Raw genomic sequence first — 25540 nt, 5'->3', positions numbered from 1 at the left:
TATACGAAATTAACGGGAAAAGAGGGCTTAAAATATTATCTGTCTCTTGAAAATTTATTTTTATGATACCATCGCTAACAGCAAACGGTTAAATACCTGTGCAATTTTGCTGTCATCGGGTAATGTTGAGTCATTAACAACAGTCATTAGCACACTCTTCTGCAGTACTTCGCGTACAGGTGATGTTTAAAGTGCTAATCAATCTACTTCCGCGTTATTAAGTACAAATTCGTAATATTGAAGCTGGCCAGAAGAAGAAGATTTTTACTTAAATCAGTTTCAGTACGTATTTAAGACATAAATCGCGAACGAACTGGAAGTAAAATCAATTATTTTCTTTTCTGCATGGCATATATTAATCAATGCCAGCGTCTAAAGGACATGCGGCAATCATAGGGAGCAAGTCGACAACTCTCCAAATCGACCACGTTCACGGACAAGACAGGACTCAAAATAACAAAATTAGAACCTGTAACACGCAGTTATCTTTAAGTTCACGCGGAATCTTCAAATAATCTGACAGCTTCATCCATTATTCACAAGTTTCGAAAGCAAAATTTTACCGAGAACGCGTCTACGCTTCCAAGGCGGACGACAAACCGCGGCAACAAAAGGAAATCCGAAGAAAAAGTTATTATCGGCGCGAATTTGACTTTTGGGAGGGCGGCCAGCGTTGTCGAAAAAAAAAAAGGAAACGGCATTCCGCATTATCTGAAAGGAGACCCTGGAGAACTGCTACTCCAGTCTCCTTTGGTGTGCTTTTTTTCCCCTCTTCTCTATTCTCTCTATTTTCGCCGCTTCCTACCCTCCTTCCACCCTCATACAAACCTGTTCACTTACTTTTCTAAACGCGAGTCTTTTATCCGAAGTCCCTTATCGCCGGTTACGCCGGTCAATGAAGGAGGGATTGTGATTTTCTGCATGAAGGAAGTTACATGAAAAATATATAGCTACATGCAGCCGCGGCGCATATGTTATATTATAACCATATTATAATTTATTATTTTAACATATTATATTAATTCGCTAATTTAACGTTAATGACATTTAAAAGTCGCGTGTCGATTTTTATGTAGAAAACGCTTTTATTCTTTTTATCTAAAAAATTGTATTCGTATATGTAGAACTCGATATGCATTTCGCATAACGACTGCGAAATCTTATGAAAATATCTTAACTATAATCTGCAAATATACATATATATAATAATTTCTTGGATAAAATAATTTCCAACGAAATTCTTTCAACCGCTATTCGCTTGCTTTGATAACTATATATTGTATAGTTTATTGATGTCTATCGTTTCTCTCTCCGCAACAGTATCGCCATGAAAGTATCGACGTTTCCGAAAGACGTTTCCGCAACGGGAGAGGGCCAGAGAAAACAAAAGAGCTTTCCTTCTTTCCGGCCGTACTCGTCGCACGTATTTTCAGCGGAGAATAATAAATCGGCGCCGAGTATCCGAGGCACCGATATCGCGGTCGTTCAAAAACTCACGTAGTTATGTAATTTATGACTATTTTTCGACGTCCTCTCCAGTCCGGTCGCGAATAAAAATCAGGGCAGAAAAATATCTGCGTAAAGCATCGACCAATCGTGCATTATGGTAGGACACCAGTAGGGATAGATCGCCGGGAGACATTCCGGAAAATCGAAAGCTTATTAGCCAGTGGGAAACTCTTGACTCGAAAGATGATCGAGACTTTATCGTCCTAACTCCTATATCAATTGTTTTTTTTTTTTTTTAATTAACTCTGCTATTATTACTTGTTCTTATTTTAATCTTAAATTAATTAAAAAATGAAGTTTAAGATGAAATATAATACGAATCTGCTAAAATATAATTAAATATAAGTAAATAACTTCGAAAAAGCGTTGTTATTTTTATAATTTACATTAATTTATTAAGAATAAAAAATAATATTTTATGCCCCAAAAGAAAAGTGATTAATTTTTTATTTTTATGATATCATTATTTCTATTTTTGTTTAAATGTAAGTTAATTATTACGCTCAGATAGAAACAAATATATAAATTAATATGTGACTAAATGGTTTTTTTAATTTGAAAAAAAATTTGAAATTTCATAACTTTATTCTCATTATCGTTAATTATATCTCGAAATTCACTCGCACCAATCATTATTTATAAATTGATCTTTCTATTCTGTTCATTATCCATTATGTCGCGTTCTTCAAACATAACAAAGCGTGTTTTAAAGCTCTTTATTATATGCCGGAGAATACGGAAATTGCAGATATATTTCCAGTTGGTCATTTTATTAAAAGATTATATATGTGTACATAATTTTAATTTCTTAGATTTGGGGTAAGCGTTATTGTTCATGTGGACATGTTTATGGGTGATATTTGTATAGTTATTTTAAAATACGCCATATACAATACGATTCATCTGTGTATCTATCATAAAAAAATATATGTTAATATATTAATAATCAACATTTTTCCAATCTATCAATCTTTCTAGCGAAATCTTATTCTATTTTCCGATAAACCGTGTATAGCATTTATAATTTTTTACGTTATTATTATATATGTAGAATATTTATGTTATTCTACTCTTAAGTTCCTTAACAAGCAAGTTAAAGTAGATAGGAAAGGATTATTATGGATCAAGCTATTACTTTTTATATAATTATCAAATTATTCTTTGTTTGGAACATTACCGAAGATGAAACGCAATAAGCCGGCAATTCACGGGACAAGGGGGGGAAGGGAAAGAGGTAGGAAAAACAGCGATGTCAAAGAAGAAGTGAACGAGATCGGTAACGAGGAGACACGCGAATGGACACGGTAGCTCTGCGTATAGCGCGCGATGGAACAGAGATCGGTTGTTAAAAGAGAGGTGGCAAGGTGAGGGAGCGAGAGGGCAACGGCGGCGGGAGATAGAAAAAGAGGAGCGCGCGGAACTCGGGAAGGAACGCGAGTCGACGGAGTGCGCGGAAGGAGAGAGAAAGAGAGAGACGGAGAAACAAGAGCGGTAAAAATGAATCGATAGGCGGAGTTTTTCATGACGCGCCGCTAGAGGCGCTCCAGGTGGGGAGCGCAATAGGCGGAGTCAAGCTGATTTAGGGCCGCCATTTTGTGACAATGGACGAGAGGGGGTATGCCTATCTGATTGGCTGATCTACGGACTTCTCTCGTCCTGGACAAGCTTCTACAGATTGTTCGGTTGTACACACCGCCGGGTACTCCAGCCACCCGGCAACCCGGCAACGCTGCCACCCCACACCGTAGCTTCTCCTACCCCGTTGCCGACGCTGATGTGCTCTCTCTTCCCTCCTCCCCCCCCTCTCCGCTGTATCATCGTGCGCATACTCGTACATACGTACGTGCGTACATACACGGAGGAAACGCCAAGTCCCGATCGCGTAGCGGAGGAATCCTCGCGAAAAATTGCAAGCGTTTCGTATACAGCTCGCTCGCGCGCGCGCTTTTATCTGCCATCAGAAAATGTTGATTGCAATATTTCACTTCCGCTTAATCGAACGTGCCTGTCTCTCTCTCTCCCTTGTTCTTTTGGACGAACGTCGTCCAGACGGACACTATCGCGTGATCTTCAGCTAGGATTTTTAATTTGACAGAAACAGAAGAAGAAAACGCGCGAAGACGCTTTCAAGTGTCGATTATGCAACAGTCTCCTCGATGGTAGATTGATTAGATTCACTGGTTAGCAATCGCGAAGAATCTACATGACTCTTGCCTCACGACATTGCATTCTTGCGAAAAGTTAAGTATATGTGCCAAGAGTACTTTGTCGATTAAAACGCATTTTCCGAACCGGGTACGACTTGTTTTTGTTCAAGAGATTAGGATTCGAAGGATTTAAATTTATTTTAAATTTTTAAATTTGTCTAATATTAATTTTTTTGTTATCTTATATAGGAATTTTATTTTGACTGTTACGTGATTCAGTTGTAATAATAATAACTAATAATTGTGTGTGTCTTCGTCACAATTACATAATTTATCCAATTTTTATTTTAAGAAATGCATAAATTTTTTATTAAATCTTGTTCTATGAAGTCTGCTATTACATTCCTTATAAGATATAAGAAATTAATATTTACACTGTAAAAAATTTAATGTCCCAGAAAGTCCACTCTAAATTTTGTGTTAAAATAACTCATGCATTGTGTTATTTTAACACAAAATTTAGAGTGGACTTTCTGGGACATTAAATTTTTTACTGTGTATATGCAATATAAATACAAATGACGCCATTTTATTAATCTTCATAATTTAGAATTTAATAGCAGGGGTCACAAAAACAACTCCGAATTTTCGAACACGTATCGTGTATCAAAACGATTATGTATCTGTAACATATCATCGCGGAAAAGCTTGAAGCCGCACAAAACACACCTAACGTCGAGCATGCGATGTAAACAAGAAGATTGCCGGTATCCGGCTACAATTAGCGTAGAAGCGATGCGAGAACAGCGGGCGCAGGCCAGAAAGTCTCGGCCGCGCTATCGGATCGCACGACCTGGGGCAACCTGTAACACGGTAGATTGTCGTTGTCGTCGTCGTCGTCGTCATCGTGGTCGTCGTCGCATCTTGCTCGGATTTCAGACTTCGGATTTCGGAGGGCGTGTGTATCTTAATCGCGGTATCTCATCTAGATAGGCCGCCGGCATCAAGATCGACGGGGCCCGCTCGCTCTTTCGCGCGCGCGAGTTACGTGTCGTGTATATGCAATGTACACACGCGCGGCATATGCATGTGTGTATACGTTTCGTGCGTGTATTGTGCGTATATATACGCGAATGTGTATGTATCTAGCCGGTAATCTTCGCACGTGGGGCACGTGGCTCGCGCCGTTCGGGCTCTCGTTTTCCTCGATCCGATCTAAATTCGGATCCGGTCGATCGCGTGGAGAAGGCGCGCGTCTCTCTTTCATCACGGGAACCACACCGGGATTCCCAGCCACCTCGCGCGCCGATCCGACGGAATTATTCAGCATCCCGCCGGCTCGTGCTGCGATCTAGATAACCGCGTTTTACGCGATCGGCCCGATTCCCTTTCCGTCGAAAAGTGCGTAAACAAGCTGAGTTTGGTCCCAACTGATCAAGGCATCTCCAGAATGAATTATTTTTTTTTTTATATTCGAGTTAACTTTCTTCTCTCTGCTTTTTTATTTATGGATTAATTTATTTTTAATTTTTACTTAATAAGAATATTTAAAGACAATAAGATCTCGAATAATAAACACGAAATTTAAATTGTAATTTAAAGATATTTATATTAAGCCACTCTATGGAATTTGATTTTGTATCAACTGGTCAACCAATTCAAAAAGTTCTCATTGCGGAGGAAGATTAAAAAAATTATCCGCGATAATTTCATTCATCATTGCACTACGATGATACGTTAGATTTTCGATTGGCCGGCGCGTTGATAAATTGCCAACGTAAATAGCATCACTCGCGCTGCAGCTCGCTGCAATATATTCAAAGTAGACTATAGAAATGTATCGTGCATGTGCGTCCTGATGGAACGATTTGGCACTGTTGAGCCGCGGTATCTGCCAATCGGTGAGGACTGCATTAAATCCGCCTGGGAACATTGAATTTTCCACTCGCGCGCGGGCGCGGGCGTCCCGCTGTGAACGTTCCGAATCGCATTCCGAACACTCTTCGCTCCGATATACTGTTGCTAGGTAGGACCAGCTATTTCCCGACTCGTAAATTATTTCCGTTAAAAGGCGAGCGAATCACTTATCTGCATGTGTGTGCGTGTACATTTCTCATTTATGAATTGACTTCAATATAGTCAGGATAAGTTGTACGACTCGTCTGTGCATTTTTTTCTCGACCGAAGGCATTCTCAAGAAATACTGACGCCGTAGACCCGATTTGCTCCTTCGTAAACCGGTACGGACAAGATAAATGACCGAAGTGGGCTCGATGCTCGAAAGAAATTACGCCTAAGCTAAGCGGGCACCGCCTTCTCTCATGAATATTCAGCTGACCAATAGAAATCCGTCCCACGACGACACAGCCTAAAAATTTCAATAATATATCATCGATCGTGTCGGGCATACCGCGTCTCCATCTACCTCATCCTCTCATTCTTGAGGTACGGACTCCGTATCCATTATTACCGTTATACCACGCTACTAATTTTATGAAAGCGCGAGGCACTTGTCCTCTTCCATCGTTTCTCTCGCATATTCTTGTCAACGGCGTTGACAGCGGCGGCAATAACATCGTCGCTGGAGGAGCGGTAGGTACGGCCATGGGCATAAGTGCATACGGGTGAACAACAGAGTGCACTTCTCCGTCGGAGCAGTGGGAGGGAGAGGGCAGTTACGCCCCTCCGGTAGGTTGGGCTCCGGCTGGGGGGGCGGCGCTAAGACTGACCGAACGGCGCCGAACGCTGACGAACGTTGCCGAGCGCGCGGGAACGTGGGGGCTCGTGCGGCGCAGTGTTTTCATGCGCTTAGTTTCGCGCCGGGTGCCACGACAGTCGCATCGAGTTGAGTTCGCGCGCGCGTGCGTGCGTTTTTTGGGGGAAAAAAAAAGGAGAGGAAACCTGCGAGAGACTCTACAGCCGCACCTTATCTGCTCGATAAGACGAACCGCGACGAGAAGACGAGGGAAAGAGGATGGACTAGGGGCGAATTTTGTGACGGAAGAAGGCAGAGTGCGACGACAGTTCGCGCGCCAAAGTTCTACCTCGCAACGTGACGGGAACGGTCGTCGGGCTCCTCGTATATCGGGATCTTCGTTCTCCCGAGAGACGTCCGCGGGCAGACGGAGAAACGGAAAGAGAGGAAAAGCAGACGGAAGGTCGATCGATCATCCGATCAATCTGCTTGTACGCCTGCCCCCTCTCCCTCCACCCACCCACTTCACTCACTCGCTCATCCGCCCGACGAGCAGAACTCCACGAACGCTACAATGTGCTGTGTGTGTGATGTACGGTGCAGTGTGTTGGTGCTAACTTAGTGATAACGATATCCCCTCCCCCGCCGCGTCTATCATCCGCGGAACCTACAACAAAACTAGTCGTCCTGTTATCTCGTCCGGGGATTGCCGCCGGGAGATAAGGTAAGAGCAGACAGCGTCGACGATCGTATATAGTTGCTTGATTATCCGCGTTGATTGTTTCGCGACGGGGGGGCACCGCACCGCGGCAACAGCATAGCCCAGCAGCGCCGCGCAAATAGGCATCTCGCGATTACTTGCTGGCTTGGGCCTTTATCCGAATCCACCCTGCCGAGTCGCTTTTCCAATCTTTGGCGCAAGCCGCGTTCGTCACAATAATACGTAAGTTAAGACTTACCGCAGCGCGCGAATAGTAAACGTGTTTAACTTGTTTTGAAATTTGCAAATGTTAAATTGCGAGCAGTGTAAAATTTTATCTCAATCGGATGATGTGCCATGAAAAGGAAATCAATTCGCGTTACGTATCGTACTTTCGCTTCTAAATGCTTTAAATATTCATGCATAATTAGGTTGGCGGGATAAAATCGAGCTCACCTCGTCTATATGCGGATAAAGCGTCGCGATTCTATATCCAGTATTATTAATAATTATAAATCATTGTTCTTTTATATACTATTCGTCATCGAGGTTATTTTCAATGCGAACGCTGACCGTCACGTTGCGTGCTATTCATTTCGGGACAGATTTTTTTTAGGCACAGTAAACAACGCGGCTTATTGTGTGATCTCGATATTGCAGGAATAGTCAAATCAAGAGTAGGTTTCAAGAGTTTCAAGAGTTTCAAAGAGATGATTCAAGATACATTTCAAAATCACTATAATAAAAATAGAGGGTTACTTATAATAAAAATAATTAGAGAAACGTGAAGTCGGCATGTTGAAAATTCATCTCGTCCGTCTAGCAAAGTTCATCTGCAAAGTTCATCATGCAAAGTTATTATAGGAAATGTTTAAGCGGTCGAACAATCCGACTGGTTTAGCATCTCCTGCGATGTCAATCTTTCTGGAAATGCGATTGAATTGATTTGTTTACCACCTATTATTGCTCGCGAGTCTATGTCTTCCATCTGCAACGTCTTTTTCGGATAATCACAGAATTCTTAAAATAATTTGTTTACCACCTATTATTGCTCGAGTCTTGACGTGTCTTCAACCAACAACAAACAACTACATCTTTTTCGGATAATTATATACAATTCCTTGCCTTGCGAAAACAAGATGAACCAAGCTGAGCGAAACTGTATCGAGAGTTGAAGCGAAAACTGGATATTCAGATGAATTTCGAAGATGCAGGTAGACCGGTCAATAAACTAGAATAATACAAACGCGTGTGACCTGCTTTTCGTGGACCCTTTTTCGACACCCTGTCGTAACACAACTTTACGCTCGTCAAAATGTCAAATTAATGTCCTCCGGTGATTTTCTTCAGGGGTTTGAGAATGTAAGCGTCATTTATAGTTTCTCGTTGAAATGGCCTAATGGTTGTAGGTAAACCTAAAACGCAGTAGGGTTCCATTTGTGGTTTCTCGATCTTGTTACGTCTCTTATTTTCTCAACGACAATAGGGAATTACTTTCAGCACTCTTGTTTCTCCAGCCGACCATCATCGTTTATAAAAGACTCGAAAGAAAACAAAAAAATTTTTTCGGCAATTTTTAATGACTTAAGTAATTATTGAAACATGTAAAATCCCAACGTGCCTACAGTTCACATTATGGTTGAGGTGAGACTGATGATTGCAGTTGCTGGGTTTAAAATTACACCAGATAAAATCGAGGATTCCCTATCGGTGATTTTTTTCCTTCAAAATATTTATTGCTTGCCATTGAACACGAATATTTTACAATCTCTGGATACGTAAAACATGTTTTATGCATTTACAATAGTGTTGAGTTATTGCAAATTTATGCTTATAGTTTAAATAATTTGATATCGAATAACGAACGAGCGAATAACAATTAATAGTAAAGCATTTATGAGTGTAATACGAACTGATGTGATATTTTTTATTTAAAACAAATAATTTTCTAATTTTCTTTCTTTCTTTCTCGATTTGTGCCGAAATAGCGTACAGTTTCATCATACGAATAAGAAAAATACAGTTTTCTGCTTTTAGCAAATGATACCCCGGGGTACTTCGCTGATGTTAATCCAAAACTTTGTTAGGTATATAACTGGAAGAAACGCGCTACTTTTCTATTTCTGCCGTTATAGGAATTCTTTCGTGAGAAAAACTCCGACTGCAATTAATATTATAGCACTGGTGCTAATAATGTTTATAGCATTGCGAGAATTCGCTATACAATTGATTCTTTATCGATATTAGCATCATAAGAACTTACTTAATCTCTGCAGTATTTCCACGAGTATTTCCCTTTTGTGTAATTCCTGGTTTTAAGTAATTTAATTATCGCTGGTAACGTTCCAAAATTAAATATTATGACGTATGGATAAATCGTTTTTTATCATTAAAAATAGATGCTCAAAACTGATATAGTTTTTATTATACTTTAGATTTTATTATAGATATATACAAATATTTTTTGTGAACGTGATGGGTGATATAAAACACAGAATTATATTTACTCTCGTCGAAATTATTGTCAAATTTCTAACTAAATAACTTGTATCTTTCATAAGACATTTAGTGCTTATATAATATATGACAGCGATTACACGTTGTCTCTAATATCGTTTGCATTTTCACATGAATGAAATTCGCTTTTCTTTTTTTCTACTATCTCGTAAAAACATATCTTTTCTGCGGAAAAGGACGTATAAGAGACATCGGAAGAGGGGAAAACATTAAACGGCGAATCGTAAGGCATAATTGGAGATTGCAAATGTAATAGACATACCGACGGTATAAGAGAAATAGAGAGACGTGAAGTTTGGCTAGTATAATTTGGCTACTGTTAACTCGATGATAGAAAAATGCGGAGGCGATAATATTAAGCCTTTGGTAGCAGCGACGGTAATATTAACCCTTTACGTTCTGTCTTGGATATTTATCTAAATACAAGTAGCATAAGAGAAGTTGCGATACATTAACGTATTTATACTTCCAATTTATTTGAATCCCACCTCACCTGTCATAAAACACATACACACCTCGACAAACACTTGATATATCTTTCCTAATTTTACCACGAAGGAATGTTCATAGGAAGACTCCCGCACGTCGCGCACTCAATCGTCATCGCTCGCTCATCTTTTGCGCATCCTATTGAAGATATTTGTGATCGTTTCATTATTTCTGAGAAGCGAAGAAGTATACACAAGGTCGACGTCTGTTCTTCCTACCTACATCTCGAAATTATCGTGAAATTGTCCTCGAAATTTTTGTTGCCTGCGCGTCGCAAACCCTTTCGCCCAAGAAAACATTCTTCAAATTTAACTTTTGCCTCGAGCGCTACACGGTTATCCCGTACACGAATGCCAATGTCCCTTCGAGCTTCAAAATTCAAGTTTTTTTCCCTTTTCTTTTCGGATCAAGGCGAGTATCGTGTTACTATATCTCTCAGCGGTTAGAGTCTCCCCCGCGTTCTCTATTGTTTCGTTCCCGATCCGTCGGCCGAGCGTGTTGGACAGACCGGCGCGGCGCGGCCGCGGGCCGATCCGAGCGATCCGAGATCCGCTTTTCGAAGTTTTGCGCTTGCCAAAGCGACGCGTCTCTCCTCTTATTTCCATGGCCGTGACAGCGCGTGTTACGAGCTGATGATTCCATTCTTCACCTCCCGACTCCCGACGCGTTTCGACGGGCACGCGAGCGAAACAGTATCCATTTTGGGGTTAAATATCAGGTTATTGCAAACCACGCTTCGTGAGTTCGTGATGAGTCCGATCGGTCCATATGTCACACGTGTTCCAAACATGACAATAAGATCTTGAGACACGGCGACACTTGATGCAGCAAGATTAAATGTGTGAGCGAATAGTGTGATTTTGTGAAATTTTCGAGCGGGTTTAGTTGAGAACCGTCATCCTTTTTTTACGCTGAAATTGTTCAATAATTTGAAACTGGAACCAGTGCTGTTCTGCATGCATCTTGGAAGCAAAAGGAATAAGATATAATGTGTTATAAAAAAAAAGCATTTTGCTTCTTGATCTTGAAGCCGCAAGGCCAGATTGGTCGCTCTATTCCGAAAACGTTGAAACGTGCTGACAAAATCGACGGATTCTATTGTTATTCTACTCTATTCACATTGTGATATAGGTGAAATCGTGTCGTTGCTATCGTCGGTTCCAATTCTTTTCCAGTCTTCGAAATCTCCGTTAATTTCGACGTCGCATGTTGTGTGTGCGTGTGTGTGTGTGTGTCGCGCTCGATAGTGTGTATTTTCGATATAACCAACGCTGTCACGACGTTACGCGGACACTTTTGAGGAGATTAACGAATTTCGATAAGATTAGCGATGTGATACGTGATTGAGGAGTTCACGCCGATGGAGTTTCGTCGAGAGTGGACACAGTGATGTAACTCAGAGTAGATAAGATCCACTAGATCGGCGCAGTCGGGGTTTAATGAAAGTAAAATTAGTTTGTCGGAAACACAAAATCAAATCTTGGCGCTAATCACGAGCGAAATTCCTAAAACGCCTGCTTCTCTCGTTTCTGTTAGTTACGCGAAAAATATCAGATGTGATTTACGGCGTATCATCAGATAGCCAGATAGCCAGATGGAAAAACGCACGATTTTAGAGATTTTAGATTAATCGCGACGGAGGGAAGGTTAATTTCTCGCGCGTTTTAATTATTAGCGTTACAATTGAGACGTGTACAATAAATCGCGATATCGCGAGGGAAGTCTATTCGAAAACTCGTTAATGTCGATGTACTATTACGATCGATGAGATCATCTTTATCGCAATGAGCAAATGTACATGAATAGTATACGCTTATCAGCTATAATTATTTCTTCGGCGGTTCAACGGACGTGCTCTAATTTGCTCGAACCTGTTCTCTTCACGGTCGCCGTATGTAATATTTACGATATATATATATAACGACGCCGATCTAGGAAGTAACCGCTTATCGTCTTGTCGTCGTGGTTCACTCGAAAAGTCCGAGTATTTTTTTCAGCCTGTCCTTCGTTTTCACGTACGTCGAGTGTCGTAATCTCTCGCTCGCGGTTAAAGTCTACGATATTTTCGTCTTGGTTATCTAGCCCGGGGTTTTTATCGTGATTGTCAAATCGATGAAAAACCCAACTCACGATCTGTACGAGTGATCGAAAGTGCATATCGGTCAAGAGTTCTGATTATCTAGAATCGAGCGCCCCTCTTATTAGATTAGACAATTTCCTTCACGTTCTAATTTTCAGTATATAGTAATTACGATTGAAAAAGACGAACTGTCAAGAATCTATTAGAATAGCAGAAGGGAAAAAAGAAGCAGGAAATAAGAAATCAGCAAAAAGAAACGAGTTTCCTTGTTAGTAAGTTGGTTTTTTTTGTTTTGTTTAAGAACGAGTTTCGCGTATTAGTAATCATTTGAAACTGTGAGAATACCCATATATATTTCCAGTGGTAAATATTCAAGCATGCTAATGATTTAAACGACCGCTGTAATATGGCCGCGATAAAAATAAAGTACGCGCAGGCTCGCGTGATTTATATTGCCAAAAAAATATTATTCCGATCGTGAGATATCTCTGAAAAGTAATCGCTCGTTCGTCTTGCGATCGTGTCGAGCGATACGGTTTGATTGATCTGTTCAAATTTAGTTATATCTATGATCGATCGAGTCCGCGATTATCTTTCCGACGTTTTTGGCGATAACCGCCTAAATTGGGCGACAATTTAGAACGTCATACTTTTCGGTACGCCTAATTAATGAGTTGCTCGATTGGCATATTACTCGCGATGTTAAATGATAATTGAATATATTCATAAGAAGTATCTAGACCAATTAGGAATATAGGGTTGCCTTAACGTTTGTGTGTTACACGTTGTAACATTGTTACATTATTAGCATAGCTGATAATAGTATTTAACGTATGAAATATATTTGCAGAAATATATGTACGTCGTATATCATGTAATACTTACATTAACAATAAACGAAAAATCTCGATAGCTCGACAATCAAAATTAATCGGATATGCGTGTCACATTCCGGGCGGTATCAATCTTATCGATATTTCGTGTGTATCTTATCGCGCATTGTTTTTCGAGTGTTTTATTTGCTCCGGGCAAGAGTGATTTTTAGCGCGCAGCAAAAAGAAAAAGAGAAAAGAAATGTAACGTCCGAATTTGTCGAAACAACCACCACCGTCGCCACCACCGCCATCGCCGTCACCATCGCGTCGTTCTTTTTGCACGTCGAAAGATTCACTATTTTGCGGCTTCGACTGAAAATGAAACCTGTTGACCGGCGTAACCGGTTTCGCGAGAAGGATATTTTTTTTCCGCCGTAGAGCCGCGAACGCGCACGCGGCGTTTTTAGTTCCTCGCGACAATAAAAATTCACTTCACGCGGGAACTTCACGATCTACCGGAGAGATAGTTATCTAATATTTCCGAAAACGTGTCCCGATAAGAATCCCGTCGCTGCTTTCCGCCTCTCCACGCGGGGGCCACCCGGGCCACCGTTCTTCTCTCTCGCCGTCCCTTTTCCTCTCCCGCTCCTCTATCTGGATTGGGCGATTAAACTTACCTGTCCCGGTTGCGTCATCGATGACCTTGATCGCCCATAAGCTGATTGATAAATCATTTCGAGTATTTGATCGTCAATCGTTGATACTCAGTTTGTTCGCACTAAAGCGCTGATCAGGACCTAATTACCGTAGATCACGCTGATCGATTATCGAAATTCAACCCGTTACGCTAATTCAACGATCGGGGTAAGTTGGTTTTTTTTTTCGTGCATTTCCTCCGCTTTTATCGAATCCGCGATATCGAACGGAAGGATTTCCATTAAAACTCCTTTCTTACGTAAGCAAGAATCTAGCGGTTTGATCGGAAAGGCGCGAGCATGTAACGCCCACAAATAAATCTGAAATCTGAAAATCGGAAAAGTAATCAGAAAACCCAGAAATAAGTCTGAAAATCTATACATCAGTTTTGATATCTATAAAAATATTTGCATTCTGCTTAAATCTCGGCTTAAATCAAAGTAATAAGAGGTTGCTCAAGATATTTGTTTGCTCACATATACGTCGTGAAAAGCTCTTGATCTGTTCAGGTATCTATGTCCAGGTATCGTGAATATCGAGCAAAAGTGAATTTACAGTGAAATAAAAACGTCGTTGGATACAGTGATCTTTTTTTCTACCTCCAGTTGCCAATGTTGCCATCAGTTACCGAGTCAGCTCGACGAAGCAAGAATGGCGCTTCGTTTCGATCGCTTGCGAATCATCTCGCGTCTTTCCCGTTTTCGCGTCCGGTTCGCGGTAGAAAAAGAGAGAAAAAGGGAGAAAGAAGGAGAGAGAGACGTCTCAAAACAGGCGGCGCATTATGCAGCTTGTACGCGATGAAAGAATCATTGAAGCGTCTCGTGTTTCGGTATTAATTTATTGCGTGCGTGTCCGCCCTGCTCATGACACGCCGCGTTCTTCCTTTTACGCGACAAGGGCGATATCGGAAAGCCGGTAAGGACGCCACGTAAACCGGTGCGGCGCGAACGGACGGGCGTAGCTTGTCGTCGTGCACGTTACAAAGTTGTTCATTATCCCGTACCTACATTCGTGTATCGCGGTTAACACGATCGCGCCCAGAATCCGAGAAAGTCGGGCCGAGCCGAGCGACGGCTTTATTGAAATGACGTGTCCAGAGAGATATCGCCGGAACGTTATCCTCTCGCGGTGAAATCGGGGGCTATTGATCGATTAATTAATATAGTAATAATTTTCGCGGATTTGACAGTGTCTTATTAAGTCAAGTCTGGCTGCCGCGCGTATCACCTGCTACTGCGAATGATATAATTAATTAATGCGCCGCGCGCGCACGTGTCTAGGCCACTTAACGTGGTCGTACAAATCGCGGAATTATTTATTGCTAATAAAGTTAGAATTTTCCCACCGTGCGGCGCGGATCGCGTGGATCGCGTTTGACTAAGCACTCCAATTAACTTTGTTCCACATTTGCATATATCTCGTGCATCTTATGGATAATACTTGGTGTTGTAGTAACTGTATATTTTAAATCGATATCAAACGCGCTTTTGATTATTATAATTTACTCCTAAAGGGTACCCAAAATAATTCCGTATGTTTAGACTTCTTAGATATATCTTTCGGAGTTCACTGATCATCTGACTGAGACATTTTTTTTTCGCACAATAGAACAATTAACGCGAAACAAAAAATAAATCAATTGAGATGAACAAGCAACTGAACTAACCCATGTCGTTCGATGTGTTTCGCAGGACGGAGGCCAGGAAGAGGTTTCTTTCGCTCAGCAAATCAGACCAAGATTACCTATGATCCCACTGGGCGTCGCGAGGACGACGGAAAAGGAAGAGAGGCGTTTTTGGCAGTACTCCTAATCTTCTTCTCCGACCTGCCGCCCGTTCTCTCTCTCTCTACATTCCGCTTCTCCGTCCCTCTCTCTCCTCCCTCTTCTCACGACTCCTCCTCCCGCCGTTACTTCACCTGCTCGTTTTTCGACAAGCGATCGCGACGCACCGAGATCTCGTTGGACACGATGGACATGAGCAGCGAGTCAAGCGCTAGGACGTGGTACGAGACGCCTAGGTCGTTGGAGCCGCCTTCGGGGGGCGCCGGCGTGGCTGGAGTGGTCGGCAACGATTACAGGGGTTACTACCCTCATGCCGGACCGACGGCGCATCACCCCGCAGCTGCGGCACACTACGCCCACAGTAAGTACACATGCCGTTCTCTCTCTTTTCTTTAATCGCTTACATCTTCTTATCTCTCTCTTTCTCTTTCCTCTTGCTTTTTTTTAATCTTCCCGTTTTTCTCTCTGTTTTTCCTCCCCGAGAAGCTGTCGTCGCGGTTCAACGACCGACTGCTCTCGCCGACATTTCCTTTGAAGACTTAGCGTGGTCGAAATTAAAAGAAGCGAGAGGAGACCCTCGAGAAAGGGTCTTACCTTTTTTTTAGCGGCGGATACCGTGCTGCGCTATTAAGAAGATAATACGTATAATCTTCGAGCCACTTTGTAGCGTTATCGATTGAAATCCGCCTCAGTGATGCGTGCACGGCAGAAGCTCTCTTTAGCAATATAGCTTGTCGCGAAAACTTGCGGCGTCTTTGCTCCTTCGAATGTTAAGTATTAATCGAATACACTAGACTTAGTTGAAGCGAACCCTTTAGCGAATCTATATGATGAAAGCACACCCTGCATGCTGCTGGCTGGTTCTCGCGTGTTTCACGTTGCCGTTAGGTCAACGACCGTTGAACAGTCACCTCTCTGCGGGCACTACTCATTAATTAGAATTTCTATATTTAATTAACGAGGCGTCTCCGAGGCTATCAGCGCCATCGAATGTCTCCCCTGATGCATCGCCATTTCGCCTCTCCCTCTCCCCCCTCCTCGCTCCGACTAGATACCTGCCTCGATAATTAAATTTCTACCGCGGCTGATAGGCATGTGACATTGTACCACTGGGAGGCCCGGGAGAGTGACAACCGTAACATGCCATTGGGACAGTTTCTTAGCGCAGCGCTAATCCATCTCGAGCCCCCGAATACAGGCGACAAGGCAAACCCCCCCCTCGAGATGCTCTTGAATGTGCACTTTCGAGCACACGCGAGTGCGTGTTGTGTACCCACGTGCCACGTCTTTTTTTCACGTGTCGCGTACACTTAACTCCGTTCGCTCGTGGCCTGTAGGTACGTCCTCTTGATTCTCGCCAGGCAAATGACTTTCCATTTCGAACAGCGCCACCCTTGCCCACTTCTCCGGCGTGAGTGACAAGACTTCTCTAAGCGAGAGGCAGAAACGCGCGCGGCAAAAAGCAAGTACGATTAGCGTGCTACCGGCGTAAAATAAAGGAGAAGCGTAAACGCAGGAAACGTGTGATTAGTTGTTCGTAAAAAGGAAGTCTTCCTGGGAGATAACGTAACTGGGGGATAAAGCAACAACATTTGACAGTTATGTACAAGGGAGAAGGTAAAAAATATAATTAAATATGGAAAAAGAAATAGATGAGGTACAGTGAGAGGGAACTGCGAACGCGATCTCGATAGAGATTATATTAGCAACTTTAGAAATTAAGAAACATGTTTTTTTGCAACAATTTTATTTGGTATTTATTTTATGTAATAATTGTTTAATGAACTGTAGTGACAGAAATTATCGGGAATAAAATGAAAGTTAGTAACGCCTTCTCCTGAAAATGACCAATTATTTTAATTAGCAATAATCAGTTTTAATTTTTGTTCTTTGGTTTAGCACATATGATTTAAATTACATATTGTCAGTTTTATCTTGAATATGCTGCTAATGCGTAAAGCGAATGCGAAATTTTCTATTTCTTAAATTCGTATATAATTTAGTCAATAATGAACAAATTGCTCCTCTCTGTTTTTAACTCAATGCTTTTAAGAAATTCCACGCGAGAAAAGATTTCACGGCCTCACGCAAAGAGAAAAAGAGAATCGTTTTGAGGAGAGGCGCGCTAGGCCGATGGTGTGTACACTCTAGCTTTAGATGTACGTAATCTCGATAGCTCCTTCGGTTCCTCGCCGTTAGCCAAGCATGAAAAAGCATAGCGTAGGTAGAGAAATATTAGGTGTAAGATAGAGGACATAAGAATGAGAAGAGAAGAAGAAGACAAAGGAGAAAAAAAAGAAAAGAAGACGAAGAAGGACGAGACTAGCGTTTCATTTCGAGTCTCTTCGACGCGCCGAGGAAAATCCAAAACAAGAGGAAGGAAGGAAAAAGAGAGAACGTCAGGAGAGGGACAAGACGGAGGACAAATGACGGACGAGATGAGAGAAACGAGAGGGAAGGCAAAAGGCCAAAAAGTGCGTGAGGGACCGAGGAAGAAACACGATAGGGCCGGGCCAGATCTTGAGGCCCTGGAAGGCGATATCCCTGATTCGTGCCGACGTGCATGGATCATACTCGACTCTCTGTTAGCTCGTGGCCCCCAAAAAACGGCGCCCCTAATCAGAATCAAATCTGCTGTCCGATTGTACGTCGAGACGACGCGGAAAAAGCGCGGAACTTCTTGCGACTTCTGGGCCGCTCTTGCCGGGGCACATCCGTGCGTCGGCAATTTCTTCTTCCGCCGACAGAAATCCGCCGTTTCACTCGGCGGACGGTCGGTTGCCTTTGATTTTCATCGCTCGAGATACGACCGCGTCGGAAAATCCCCGAGCCTCGCTCGAGCGCGTCCCGAGTTTTGACAGCAGCTGATGAGTAGGGCGGAAAAATGTCGACAGCTAATGAACATCCATCTTTCGAAGTACTTATGATCTTAATTACCATGGCGACGTTACGACAAGTTAATCCGAAAGTGGTGGTTTAACTTATAAGTGTATGAAAACTGTGAGTCTGCCTTTTCATTAATAAAACTACCGACAGTATCTGCAAGTAAAACTATATAGAATGCATGCAGTAGAACTGCGTAGTCAGAATTCTTTAACTTAGGAACTCCAACAAAACTAAATTAAATCACACTATATTCGCGAGACGCTTTCACGCACACTTGACGCCGAAGCCGAGATATATCCCTCCGACGGAGCCACATTCAGCGAGAGAGACAGAGAGATGGAGAAGAGAGCGGGTAGGAGAGGGAGGAAGAGATGGGACAACGAGAAGTGATGCTAAAGAAGGAAAAAAAAATAAATAAACAAGATAGGCGGACGCGCACGGAGAGCGGGATGCATAATACACAGTGGTTGCGGCACAGACAGGAAGGAAGCGCAGCCAACCGCGAAGCCCGCGGGGTCTGAGAGAGGTGCATACGTAATTGCGGGGCCACGCGGGAGGCTCTCTTTTCTCTCTCTATCTCTCACTCTCTCCATCTCTTTTATAAGTTAGATCTTGTCCCTTCCTCGCCATGCTCCTCTCCCTTCTCCGCCGTGCGCGATCCCGTATACCCTCGTCGTCGTCGTCGTCGACGATGACGATGACGACGACGAAGGAGAAGAGGATCCGGTGTTGTTCATCGCCGGGCCGGAGAGCGGCACGGCGAAACGCGGCCGGCCGACGGCGCGGCGGCGTCGTTCGCGCGCGTTGCTCCGGTGTGCAAAATGTGTGCAACCGCGGCACACACCGACCGACCGGCGCCATCTTGCGCAAATGCACACGCCAGCTGAAGGCGGAGCTTCTCCCGAAGGGCCTCTCCGTCGCTCTCTCCCGTCGTTTCTCTATCGCTATCTCTTTCTTCCTCTCTTCCCCGCTCGGTCTCTCTCTCTCTCTCTTTATCTCTCTCTCTCTTTCTCTCTGTCTAGTTCATCGTAGCAGATGCAGCTTCACCGCGATCAATCTTCCTCCTCGTCGCCGCGTTTCGTTCCCTCCGTAGTTTCCTCTCACCTCCGACACAGACATAGTGTGATTCCTCCGCTCTCTGCGGTAGCTCCGCAACCCGGACGAGGAGGTATATCGTCCGCCTTCGTTGCCTCCGCGCTTCGGGAATTTAGGGTAGATTTTAGAACCGATTCTACCAACGCCGCGATTAAATCTCGCCGGTGTTTAAACAAAATTCCTTCTCCGGACCGTAATGCCGTAGATAATAAGCGAGAAACGGTATTCGGAAAAATCGTATCTGTTCCATAAAAATAGCAAAGAGTTGCACTCGCGACTACCGGCGGTCGATCTTTGACTTCGACATGGAACTCTTCGTGAAAAGGGAATTCAATTTCGTGGAATGAATTTCTACTTACATTCTCTTAAGCCGTATATTTTTCGCCTGAGTACACTTACCCCGATCGCCTTTTTGCGATCGAGAGGGAAAGAAAGAGAGAGAGAGGGAAAGGCTTGATCGGACGGGTGGATAGGGGTGAAATTGCATGTTATTACGCGAAAGCTGCTGGGAGGGGAGAGGGGCGCCTGACATGAAATGAGACGTTATTTTCCACGGGAATTTCGTGCACGTACCGGGATTATATTATAAGACGCGCGCGCGAGAGCTCCCGCAGCAACGGGGCGGCTCCTTAACCCGTGGGATACTTTCGGGGCATTCCGGGGCTTAACTGGCCCTCGGCGGCAAACTGCGCCGGCCCTCCCCGCGCGCCATGGATCTCCTAACGAAAGTCATTCGCGCGAGAATCGTTAACTAGTTATTCCGCGCGGAGATTGCGTGTGCGTCTCGCCGTCGTTGTTGCGGGCGATAATTGGGCCCCTCGCTAACCGCGAGAATAATGACGCGCGAGAGCGAGTTTCCATCGGAGGATCTCTCTCTTTCGACGGAAAATGGAATTCAGCGGAGCGGCTCCTCGTCCTTGTCGACGCTCGCGATAACAATGCTTATCGCACACCGAGCGTGTGCGCGCGCGCGCACTCACGGTTAACGAGACTGCCGCGCAAAAATAATGCGTTTACGCGCGGTCGGCGGCGGATGTTTTTCAACCGAGGTGATATTTTAAGCATATCATTTCTTATTCAACGACACTAATTGGAGCTTTGCTCGTCGAGCAGTTTCACGTATTTAAAAAATTTATGATCTGATTCGGATTCGTCGATGCTTATTTTCACCCCGTTTCATGTTTGTTATTTATTTATTTTCTTACTTAATGATAATAAATTAAAGCACTACGTTATTCTATCGATGCTTTAAGGAAGTCATGATGGTGCAAACATCTCGACGCAAATCGTCCACTATAAAATATATTTTCCGGAAAGAATCCTTTTCGTAGGATGTTAATGAACTGCCGCTTCACAGTTTACAGATCCGCGCGTTGCGAAAATAAGTCGTATAATTCTCTAAGTAAATAATTAATTACTATTTCATGGTAATGAAGCAGGTGTTCGCTCGGAAATTCCCTTCCTCGCCTAGAAACGCTCGAGATACGCCCGGTAATTTTCAGCGGGATCACTCCGGGATATTTCTTCATTAATCAGATCAACGCGGTAACGACCCTGGTCGCGCCTGAAGCTCGCTGCATCTCGATCTCCCGCGTCTCTTTTGAACCCGACGGCGGGTCTGGGACGGGACGGACGTCGAAGGCAAATGGCCGGGAAATAAAGCGCGCTTCCTGATACGATACGGGCGAGTCGTCCTTTCAGAAGAACCTGCCGGCGCTTTGAATCCTTTTGACTCTTTGAGATCGCCTTTTCCTCTCTGTCTCCTCTCGCTCTCGCTTTGTCCCGTGTCTCGCGCACAAAAGCGAAGTGTGAGTGTCCGCGCGCACGCTCTTTCGGGCGTGGTTAATTATTTGGAGTACTCGCTTTTGTGTATGATACGTACGGGCGAAACAGAGATCTCGCGCAGTGTCCATTCGCGAAATAAATATAGGTATTTGCGAGGACGTGGTTCTGCGCCGGCGTGTAGCGAACGCGACCGCGCGCGCATTTGCAAATTATTCGTTATCTGGTTAGTAGAAGCTTCGCGGGCAGGTTTTTTTTTTTATGGAAATACTCCCCTCAGCTCGGAATATATTTCGCTAAAGCCGATGGAAAGAAATGCAGCAGGGGACAATAATGATAAGCGGACTACGTTACTTTATCTACCGCGCCTATTTACTTTGTTTGGGAAATAATCATGATACTGCGATATTTTGCTGTTATGTGTGGATAAAAATAGCTACTGGAGAGATAAGTGTATACGAAATAGCTAGTAAAAATATATAGGCGAAATGAAGTAGAACCAAAAATAAGTCGACGAGAAATTCAATGACCGATTTGCTCACATCGGATCCTATATTCGACAATGGAGTAAAAGATATCAAATACATTAACAAGCAAACAGTTGCATATTTTATATTTCCGACAACGTTATTACGCTTCGCGCAGAGTAAATGTTTCCGCTTTTATATTACTATATTATTAATGATATCTTTCATCTTAATAGACGTCATAAGATATAAATCAAACTGAATTTCATAAATCAAACAAAGGCAAAGAAAGGAAAAAGAAAAAAATCGATTAGTAGAGTACATTCGAGACTCCAAAAAACGTGTGTCGTCGCGTTGTTTTTCCCGCTGAATTTGTTTCACTCGTCGGAAAATGCCTTTCGCGGCTTTCACTCCGCCGCGCCGCTTTGATCTTTGTCCGCGACCGGAGTAATATAAATGTAAATCGGTGCGATTGAATTGCGTATTGGTTACGTAATAGCCGCCAGTTTCCGTGCGGCGGTTTTTCATGGCGCAGAAAAGTGGGGGGGAAGGAGAAAAAACGAAAAGGAAAAAAAACTAACGCGCTCGACATTGTTCCTCAGGTGCGCCATGATTTATTTCCGGTTTGTCGCTAGCTCCGGCGCTTTGGCGCGGCGACGCTATCGATTATCATATTAATTTATTCGGAATGTCGTCTATTCGCTCGGCGAAGTAACACGAGATCGCGGCCGTGCATACTTACTCGCCGAACGCGTGGGTGCGGACGCGGGCGCTCCTGAATCATCTCGGCGCGCTCGACTGCGGGCGATCGAGTAAGCGATTAATCGAACCGATCTTGATCGCGCTTCTTAGGCGTGGACCGCCTCTGACGTTATCGCGCGTATCGCTTGCCCCGTGACGAGCGAATTTAAAATACGCTGAAGTAAGAGAGACGGAGCCCAAAGCCGAAATGATCAGCCCGATCGCTCGGAGCGACCTTATTAAATCCGAGCGATGGGATTATACACAAATTTGCGTGGCCCGTGGCGCGACCCGTTCTTTTTTTTTGTGGACAAAAAAGTTTACAAATATCGCCGGCAATTTTACGACGAGCGGATGCACGTTGCGACGTCCTGTATTAGCGAGGGGAAAAAAATACAAACGTGTATTATATATAGTCAAAGAACCGAGTACGTTATCTGCAGTCGTGTCGATCTCGTTCGCGCGATATAACAGTGACCATATCCATGGATTTTTCATGAATATTCATGATGCGCCGAACGGCGTGATACCGTGCAAAATCCTCCGGTTATTATCTAGGAATCAGCCGATCGGATAATATCGCGAGGAGCGAAGCGATATCTGGAATTTAACGATGCGGCTAACGGCGGAGCAGAGCAGAGAAAATGTGTTTTCTAAGCGGATTTACCTGTCCCGAAACCTCGAAAGTGATTTGTGATTTCCCATTCCCTTCAGCCTGCCGATTGACTTAATTGTGAGCTGAAATTTGATGTATGAGAATAGGATAGATTGCCGAGAAAATCGATATCGTTAGCATAATGTCATCATTAATATACGGCAAGCTGTATTCGGTGTACGTGGGCATCCGTGAGCCTCTTTTCGGATCTGGCATTTTTTGACTCGATCGACGGGCAATCCTGCCTTAACAGTGCAAAGACGAATTCGCGATTGAGAAAGAGAGCGGCGGAATATTGAACGGGGGAGGGGGGGCCGTTCCCCAACGAAGCACCTTGGAACACTCGAAAAACTTCCAGATATGTAGCGCAATAATAATACGACTCGTCCGCGCCCTCCTTTTTCCTTCTATTCCGGCAAGACAACGTTATTGCCACACGCTGCCAAGTTTTCGATCTTGCGCTGAACAGCGTGATCATCGTAGGGCGATTTATGGAGAGCGATTATTGCGCGTGCGAAAACTGGCGGCTGGGTGGGTTCATAAAAGCGGAGCCACAAGAGTGAATGGAAACGTTATTCTGGATGATCCGGCTCTCGTGGAGCGAGCAAATCATATTCGTCGAAAATGCATCGCTGCCGCTTATAGCAAGCGTGATTTATAACATGCGTTGCTTTGAGTTGGTGATCTTTTAACGTGGCTACGTTCCTTTTCCGCGCTTGTATCTTGGAGATACTTAAACGATACCAAATGTTATTGCTCTCAATAACTTTATTAGACAATCAGTCGGACGTTTAACAACGATAATGATGCGATCACGTTTATTGTCCTTGAGCGTTGGTTCTTGGAGCTGAAGCGCGGGCCCTTCGAAATTCGCCAGAATGTCGGGAATGCGCGAGGTGAAGAGACAGACATTCGAACAGCTGACCGCTCGTCCGACAGCCATATTGCGCGGACGCGTTCCACGACCGATTGGCGGTCGCAGATAGAATTGCGAGAGAGTGACATAAATATTGTCGAGATAACCGCGCGAGAGTTATGTCAGCGAGTCAGGGCGGGACAAAGACGACACGGGCGAAGGTATATAACGGAAAGGAAACGGAAGAGTCGCTTTGTATCGCGGGGGAGAGCCAGCCGGCAAAAAGCCCCGTGAAATCCCCGTAAAAACGGAGTCGCGACGACGAGGGTCGAGAAGGAGGAGGAGGAGGGGGATTGGAAAGAGCGATAAATATCGCTCAGCATGGAAGTTTTTATTGCGTTGAGAGTGCGAAGTGTTCTTCTCTGTCTGCGCATTTCTCGCCGCTACCGTCTTTATCTTCGACTCCGATCTTGCTCGTCGTTGCGATAAGACTGATTCTGACACGAAACGACTGACTTCGACATTCGGTCATTCCGTCAGTGTATATTTTGTCTAATTGCTATTGCAACCTGTAATAATGCCGGGTGTCTCGAATAATTGGAGGAAATAGATATCGCATTGGGGCGCGTCTTGTCGTTATAAAAAATAACGAATGGGTATTGCATAACGTTATATAGCGGGATGAATATCAAGGTGTAATGAAATAGTCGAGGATTCGAAAGCGTATAGCTACACGTAGAGCTTGTTTACTTTTCATTGCGGCTGCGCCGCGATGCAGCGGATCCAATTACAGACAGGCCATCGTTGGCTCCGATTAATTACAGAGCCGCAGCTGCTCATCTCGCCGCTCGCTGTATTCGTAATATTGTGTTTCGCGCTTCTCTAAATTTAGACAGCGTCTTTTCGCAGATTGGCCGCCGCCATTTGCAACCGCGCGATACACGCCAACGAGCGTTTCGCTTATATCTCGTCAGATTTGTCTCCACGTTTGAAATAACAAATTTGCAATTGTATTAAAAATCATGGAATTTATATTCGCGCACGTTGCGAGTACATTTGTGGAAGAAGAAGTGCGAATTTTGGAAACTTTTTCCCCGCGACGTTTGCGCGAAGTGCGAGATTCTCGTAACGCGGACGCGAAATTAATGTCCATGATTCGAGAGACGGTCAAAAGGCCCGGGGAGGGAGACAAGACGAAGCGCGGTTTGGCAAAACATCATCTTGTTATCAGCGTATGTCGTGAAGATGGTGGAGCGGGCGTTGTTAGCAAGAACCACTCGATATATCGATCGGCCACTTGGGCCAAGTAAGCAGGTTTGCATGCGTCGCATGCACGTTCTGGTATTCGCTGGCAACAATGTGCATCCGCAAATTTGCACGGATATTAAGAACGCTGCACTTTCCTGGCTGACGGCGAAAGATGGGGATCGGTTAATTAGTCGTCGTCGTCGTCGTCGTCGTAGTCGTTGTTGTCGTAAGATAATAACCGAGGCTAATTAATTTGATGCGTTATGAGCTCTCGGTACCGTCGTTAATGACAGAGGTGACCGTATCGTCGCAGGATGGCCGTAATTGCCCATTCATTTTTGTCCCACAAATATAACTCTAATTTTAGACATCGTAACCA

At 43.9% G+C, this 25540-nt stretch overlaps 1 protein-coding gene across 1 annotated transcript in view; it reads left to right on the top strand.

Moving 5' to 3' along the window:
* Positions 1-6173: 6173 nt before the first annotated feature.
* LOC139815785 (uncharacterized) overlaps positions 6174-25540 on the top strand; it is a 79571-nt gene continuing 60204 nt past the window's right edge. Inside the window, exons 1-2 of the mRNA XM_071782950.1 lie at positions 6174-7075; positions 15340-15792. Of these exons, the coding sequence (XP_071639051.1) occupies positions 15618-15792 (175 nt within the window). The 5' untranslated portion in view covers positions 6174-7075; positions 15340-15617. The remainder of the gene's footprint in view (positions 7076-15339; positions 15793-25540) is intronic.

This window comes from Temnothorax longispinosus, chromosome 7 (genome assembly GCF_030848805.1).
Source record: "Temnothorax longispinosus isolate EJ_2023e chromosome 7, Tlon_JGU_v1, whole genome shotgun sequence".
In the NCBI taxonomy this organism is placed as follows: Eukaryota; Metazoa; Arthropoda; class Insecta; order Hymenoptera; family Formicidae; genus Temnothorax; species Temnothorax longispinosus.
This window is presented reverse-complemented; position numbering and strand designations above follow the sequence as displayed.